The sequence below is a fragment of the Vulpes vulpes genome, chromosome 1 (genome assembly GCF_048418805.1).
Source record: "Vulpes vulpes isolate BD-2025 chromosome 1, VulVul3, whole genome shotgun sequence".
Taxonomy (NCBI): domain Eukaryota; kingdom Metazoa; phylum Chordata; class Mammalia; order Carnivora; family Canidae; genus Vulpes; species Vulpes vulpes.
The window spans coordinates 21,138,527-21,145,753 of NC_132780.1; the positions used below are offsets into that span (position 1 = coordinate 21,138,527).

Consider the following 7,227-nt stretch of genomic DNA (forward strand, 5'->3'; position numbering starts at 1 on the left):
CTAGAGACTGAGACAAGATTAATGGATTACCAGGGGCTGAGGGTGGGGTGGGCGGGGAAGGGGCAGTGCCTGCTCATGGGGACAAGGTTTCCTTTGGGATGGGATGAGTAAGTTCTGGAGCTGGACAGTGGGAAATGGTTGCACAGCATTGCAAATGTAGTAGTGCCACAAAGTTGTGCACTTTAAAAGAGTTAAGTGGTGAATTTTATGTGTATTTTACCACTGTAACAAATTATCTCTTAATCCTGTTAGGATCCTTTTGAGTCCTCCCTTTCCTGGAACAAAGCTGTATCCTGGGCTCAACAAGGAAATGTGTTGGGGAACAATCTTAGATTAATATTTCCAATGTTGCTACACCACATGAAATTCTCCGGTTGTAAATATTTTTCTGTTAATTCTGCAGAGTTTTTAACTAAGGCAGTTTTGCCTTGTATCTTGTCCTGATGGGAAGTTTTATAAAGACCAAGATCATTAAATTCGAATTTAGGAGCTTCACACTTAGTTTATAGTAAAGAATTATGTTGTCCCAACTTACAGATGAGAAAACTGAGCCCATTTCTGTGCATTTAGTGCTCAGAATCAAGGGGACCATTCAGACATTTAAACCACCTTTTAGGGATGCCTGGATGGCTTAGCAGTTGGACTGCTGACTTCGGCCCAGGGTGTGATCCTGGAGACCTGGGATCGAGTCCCACATCGGGCTCCCTGCATGGAGCCTGCTTCTCCCTCTGCCTCTCTCTGTGTCTCTCATGAAGAAATAAATAAAATTTAAAAATAAAAAAATAAACCACCTTTTAATATAAAGGTGGACATTGGAAAAATAATAGTGAGGGTTATTTTCCACAATATTAAATACAGGACAACTTGGGGATGGTGTCTAGTATTTGGGTGAGGAGTTTGGAAGGGAGAGGGTGGTAAGAAGTTAAACTAAGCTGGTTCATTCTCTTCCCCCCCCCCCCCCCCCCCCCCCCGATTTCTGAAAAAACAGGGTCTGTTGCTGAGGAAAACCAGAGTAAATCCGTTTAGGTAGGTCTTAGTTAGGCACCAGCTTCTGGAGAGTTTGCAGAGTCAAACTGGAAAATTCTGCAGTAAATATGTCTACAGACCAGGCATTTTCAGAGGGTCAGGGTCATGAGAAACCCCCAGGCAGCCCTAGGTCAGAGCAAAACTGCAACTCTGAGATGTGGCATGTGAGCTTCAGAGCCTTCACCAGCTCGGAGAAGTCGGACCCCGTGGAGGAACTGAGGAGGCTCTGTGAGCTCTGCTACCTGTGGCTGAGGCCAGATATCCACACCAAGGAGCAGATTCTGGACACGCTGGTGATGGAGCAGTTTATGATCTCCATGCCGCAGGAGATTCAGGCCCTAGTCAAGGAAAGTGGTGTGCGGAGCTGCAAAGACCTGCAGGACCTGCTGAGAAGCAATCAGACCCCCAAGAAATGGGTGAGCAGGCCCTTCCTGATGGGAACAGGGAAGGCAGAGCTGGTATGGGGGCTGCACAGTGCCCTTGGACGGGAAAGTTCATGAGGGGGTTGTTCTGGGTCAGTGGTTTTCATGTGGGAGATGGTTTGCCCTGCAGGAGACGCTTGGCAATGTCTAGAGACATTTCTGGCTGTCACAACGGGGAGGAGAGGGGAAGTTCTTGACATCTGGGAGGTTTCACGAGTCTAGGCACTTTACCATCATTCATCTTGCCCTACCTTTTGTGGGGACAGTTGTGTAAGGGACAGTCCAGAGATTCCAGGAGAAAGGAGCCTAAAACCACTCCATAACATTACATTTATAATTCTTGATATCACCAGAGACCCTCTTAAAAGTGGTCCTATTTGAGTAAAGTAGCTACAGGTTACAGAGAGGTATGGTGAACATGTTGCCATGGTAATGAGAGTCCTGGGATGATGCTGAGGAAAGGAATAAGATTGTAGGCTTTCAACTCAATCCGGGTCTCAAATTAACTGGTGATACTGGAATGGACCATCCCTTGCTTGGGCCTTCCTGGGCATCATAATGTTTAGTAACATCCTCGATGTCAATGGTAACCTTCCTGAGTTGTGAAAGTCAATAACAAAACAAAAGGAAATCTCTGGTTGTCAAATGTCTCTCCAATAGGGTCCAAATAGCTTACAGGTAAGAATCACCAAGTAAGACCTTACGCGGGGGCATTTTCCATCATGGCAGCTGGAGTGTGGCTGTGTGCTTTGTAGAAAAAGCAAAGGTCTGAAGGATCTAGGAAGGGATGGGACCTGGTTAGCACTGGTCATGGAGAGATAGGTAATTTTGTAAGGGGACAGGAGGGAACTAGTTCCAACTAGTTCCAAGGGCAATCCTCCTTTCCCTGAGCACTCTCAGTAGGTGACAAAATTCTCTGGGGTTAAGTGGAGAATGGGAGTTATAAGCTTCAACAACACTGCGGAAAAATAGCTACAGGAACTATAAAATGTTATTCTGGAATGATAAAGGAATTCTTAAGATCAGCTGAGTGAGATGTAAGTCAAACATCTGAATTCTCACATGAGCAGGGTTTCGGATTTTTCACCACACCATACTTCACATGCCTAGGTCAGGGGTGGTTAGGATGACAGTTTGAGGGCTGAGTATTAGTTGGGGTGGTGGGAAAAATGGGGAGGTATTGAGGCTGATTAGATAATGTGGGTAGGCCAATAGATGTCCAACACAAAGGGGTGGGGAAAGTACGCCTTCACCGCCTAGGGTGCATTTGACAATGTTTGGAGACATTATTGCTTGTCACAACTTGAGGTTGCCATTTTACACAAGTAATTCCAACAAAATGTAAGTGTTTAGTAGGTTCATACAGGGAATGTCAGAGCTTCATTCTGGTTTCAGTGAGGCTGATCTTGTTTAATTTTTTAAGATCTTGTTTATTTTAGAGAAGAGAGGGAGCATGTGCAAGTGAGTGAGTGGGGGAGGGGCAGAGGAGAGAATCTCAAGCAGACTCCTCACTAAGCAAGAGCCCAGTGGATGCCTAGATCCCACAAACCTGAGATCATGACCTGAGCCAAAGTTAAGAGTTGGTCGCTTAACTGATTAAGCCACCCAAGCACCCCTTATCTTGTTTGGTTCTTGCCCTCACAGACCATAGTCACCTTACAAGGACAGGAATTTCTTATGCAAAATTCAGATGCTCAGATGGCTGAAGCTGAGGCCAGTGACAGTGACACAGACCTTGTGACAGATTTGTCCAAGAAGCCCCAATCCTCTGTAAGTGAGATACATCCAGAGGGCAGCCAGAAAGTCAGAGAGCTGCAGACTCTGCCTGGAATCAGTGAACTTTCAAGACAGCAGGTGAGTGATGCCCTCCTTGATATCTAGGGAATGATGGGTGTAGCTGGTTGAATAATTGTGATAGTGGCATAGCATAGAACTAGACCTATTTATCCTAGAAATTCCCAAGGATGCACCAAGCCTGTAGACATTTCTGAGCCTCTGGAGAATGAAGATTCCTCAGCCTTTGTCCCTCTGCATTAAAGCTTTTTTAACATTAAGGGTGGAGAAGAAGAAATAAATCTCAATGCAACAATGCTGAGTTAATTTGCCACAGGGTAATGAACTTAACCCTGATTTTTCCCACAGCCAATTTCTTCAGGCATTCTATGAAATGACAATTGGACAAAGGAGAAGTTTTGGGAGTATTGTTGATACCTTATATTAAGGGAATGGTTCTCACTTGGAGTCATTTTGCCCCTCTGAAAGACATTTGCAAGTTTCTGGAAATCTTTTTGATTGTCAGAAAGGAGGTGTGGTTGGAGGATGGAATTAACATCTAGTGGGTAGAAACCAGGGAAGCTGCTAATCATCCCACAATACACAGGACAGCCCCACAACAGGGAATCCATCATCCAACCAAAAGATCAGTAGTACTGGGTAGGGACATCTGGACCTTGAGCCACCTTGCTTGCAGAGTTGGGCAGGGGAAGCTGGATAACTTGAGGATTTACACTTAGATAATTGAGTATAAACACTGCCATGTGTGGATGTTATTTAAAGGTGAGGTGGGTACTGACTGACAGCGAGTCAGGAGTGGCCCAAGGGAAGTCTGGGCACATCTGCAGCACAGCATTATTGAAAAAATTAATGTCCTAGATTTAGGAGATGGGTAGGATGGAGAAAGAAGAGACGAGCTTTCCACATCCCAAATTAGACACGTTGGTAACTACACTTGGCTGTCTGTCCATTATCAGGGACAGAACGTTCTCCTGCCCGAGACCATTCCTGGAAAAGGTGTACTAGAGGGTCTGAGACCCAAGGAGAACTTGGAGAAGAATCTGGAAGAGACAATACTGAAATCGCAAGAGCCTCAGCTTCTGAAGGGTCATGGTGAGCATGGAAACTGGGGATTCAGAGGAGCTAGTGACTCTTTTTGTATGCTGGTTCGGGGGTGGGGGGTTGGGAATCAAGCATTGACATCTCTTAGGGGGAGGGGGCTCTGAAAGGCCAAGCCTTCTCCACCACTGACTTTCCACAGTGTCCTATATACGATCCTATCCCAGGTTTGTTGGTTGAAGGGAAGTTCTCAGCCCACAGCAGTGTTTGGTTCAGTGGTATTCAAAAAAAAAAAAAAAAAAGAGAGAGAGAAAAGAAAAAAAGAAAATACTCTTCATTAAGTGTTGTGTGTTAACCCTTCCTTCAACAGATTCCATGAGGGCAGAGGATGAGAAGAATCTCCAGGAAGGAATCTGTGTTGCAAATATGGATGCTGACATACCTTCCACCCACATTTCAGAGAGAGTAATTTCTACTCAGAGTAGGAAAAGAAGAGATTATCAGAAAAGTCCAAGAAATTCCAAAAGAAGAAAACAGAAGAACACCTCCGTTTCCCAAAATGTGTCTCAAGAAGGGACCACATATTTGGACAAAGGAGAATCCTCGGGACAACCAGCATCAAACTCAGTTCATCCTGTGGTAGAAAAAGCCACGGAATCAATGCCAACTGCATGCAGCATATGTAAGAAAAGATTTCGTTATAAATCTCAGTTTTACATTCACTGGAGGACACACACAGGAGAGAGGCCTTTTAAATGTGATATCTGTTCTGGGGGTTTCATGCAGCCTTCAGACCTCCGAGTCCACCAGCGAATCCACACAGGTGAGAAGCCATACTCTTGTGACCTCTGCCTCAAGACATTCACTCATGACTCCACCCTGCGGAGTCATAGGAGAGTCCACACTAAGGAGAGGCCTTACCCATGTGAAGACTGTGGGAAAGCTTTTAGCCACAAAGGAAACCTCAATGTTCACCGACGTACCCACTCCGGAATAAAACCCTATATGTGCCAGGAGTGCAACTGTGCCTTTCGTCAGCTGGGAACTTTTAAACGCCACCAAAAAACACATGCAAAATTGAATTCCTGATTGATTCCGCTATAAGGTCCAAGTCCCTTCTGCCCCAAGAAGGAAGTTAATAATGGTGATTCATCAGACTTTGTAAAAATGACATGTGGACATCTTGAGCACTTATAGGGTTTCTGGAACACAATAAATGATCCCATAAATGTTACTGAGGATCTTGGAATGATAACATCTTCCCTAGTGACTTTCATTTTCGGTTTAATTATGTTCCATTGTGTCCTTAGGCTTTTTGGTTTATGTTGCTATTCTTCTAATGAAGACAAGCCTTATTTTTCAATATTTCCTTATAAAACTGTGGCTGCTGATTGTCTTTCGCTGATTGTCTTTCTGTAATCCATTATTTCCTTGTAAAATAGGATCCAGGGGCACCTAGGTGGCTCAGTCTGTTAGGCATCTGCCTTCAGGCCAGGTCATAATCTTCGGGGTCCTGGAACTGAGTCCTGCATTAGGCTCCCTGATTAGTGGGGAATCTGCTTCTCCCTCTCCCTCTGCCCCTCCCCCTGCTTATACTCGCTCTCTTTCAAATAAATTATTTTTTTAAAAGTTCCCAAGTGATACGCATGCTTCCACTCTTGGGAAATTTTGAAAAACAAGTTTAGCTCACCATTGGGTCCAGTAACCTTCAAAGCTCTAAGTCTGTCACTCACCACAGGGGACAGTCTATTTACAAAAGTCCTGTTTTTTGTTTGTTCCATTTTTGGTTTTGGTTTTAAAGATTTGTGATGGTGGTTTCCTCAAGGTGAAGAGGCTGAAAGATGTGTTCTCAGGAGAGCATCTACATAGATGTGTGTTATTGTCAATATTCTATTTCTTGGAGATGATAGGAGTTCCTGAATATTTTTTTTTTTACAAAAGTAAAATAAGTATATAATTAAAGAGAAACCGGGGCACCTGGGTGGCTCATCCCAGTAAACACTGTTATAACAGCATTATATCCCAGACCCGGTTATTAATCTGGATAATGAGTTCCCATTCCTACTGGGGATGGGTCTGTTGAGCTGTCCCTAGTGTGAAAGTCAAAACTGCTGGGTGAGGACCAATGAGACATTTAGAATCTAAGCAGAGGTATGGCCAGATTTGCTGAAAATAATGTAGAAGCCAGTGGGAGGTGCTTGCTACAACTTAGAAAAGAATTATGGGGTGTTTGGCTGTCTTGGTAGGTGGAACATGAGGCTCTTGATCTCAGGATCATGACCTCAAGCCCCATGCTGGGCGTAGAAATTAAAAATAAAATTAAAAAAAAAGAGGAATTCGAATCATGAAGTCAATGTGCATGTCTGTGCTTGTGCTTTTCTCTTTATTCAACAAATACATTTTGTGTACCCTGCATGGGCTGGATTTAGTGTTAACTGCTGGAGATACAATGATGAGCTAATTCACATATTTCCTATCATTTAGTTACTTTGGTTATCTTCAACATGGCCTACATAGATTTTCAGATCTACCCATATGTTAAAATTCCTGATAAGCCATTTCTTCAAATTGCTAAAATACCAACTTTATCTTCATTTTAAACTATCATGGGAAGATGTTATCTCAGAATTTGGAAAATGCTAATTATCTCAGAATAACACCTGACAGTTTTTAACCCGTGACTACCAGATCTCTAAAAAGTGTCTGACAAGGATGCCTGGGTGGCTCAGCGATTAAATGTCTGCCTTCAGCTCAGGGCCTGATCCCAGGGTCGGGGACTGAGTCCTGCATCAGGCTCCCTGTGAGGAGCCTGCTTCTCTACCTCTCTCTGTGTGTCTCTCAGGAATAAATAGATAAAATCTTCCAAAAAAAAGTGTCTGACAGTCATTTAGTTTCCCATTCTATTGTACATATATGATGTAACATCCGTATCTTAAAAAAATTAAGG

At 43.8% G+C, this 7,227-nt stretch overlaps 1 protein-coding gene across 1 annotated transcript; it reads left to right on the forward strand.

Moving 5' to 3' along the window:
• Positions 1-1,181: 1,181 nt before the first annotated feature.
• Positions 1,182-5,369, forward strand: LOC112909369 (putative zinc finger and SCAN domain-containing protein 5D). The gene is made up of 4 exons (XM_072747510.1): positions 1,182-1,442; positions 3,093-3,302; positions 4,199-4,334; positions 4,651-5,369. Exons 1-4 carry the CDS (start codon positions 1,182-1,184, stop codon positions 5,367-5,369), a joined length of 1,326 nt encoding a protein of 441 aa, XP_072603611.1.
• The last annotated feature ends 1,858 nt before the right edge of the window (positions 5,370-7,227 follow it).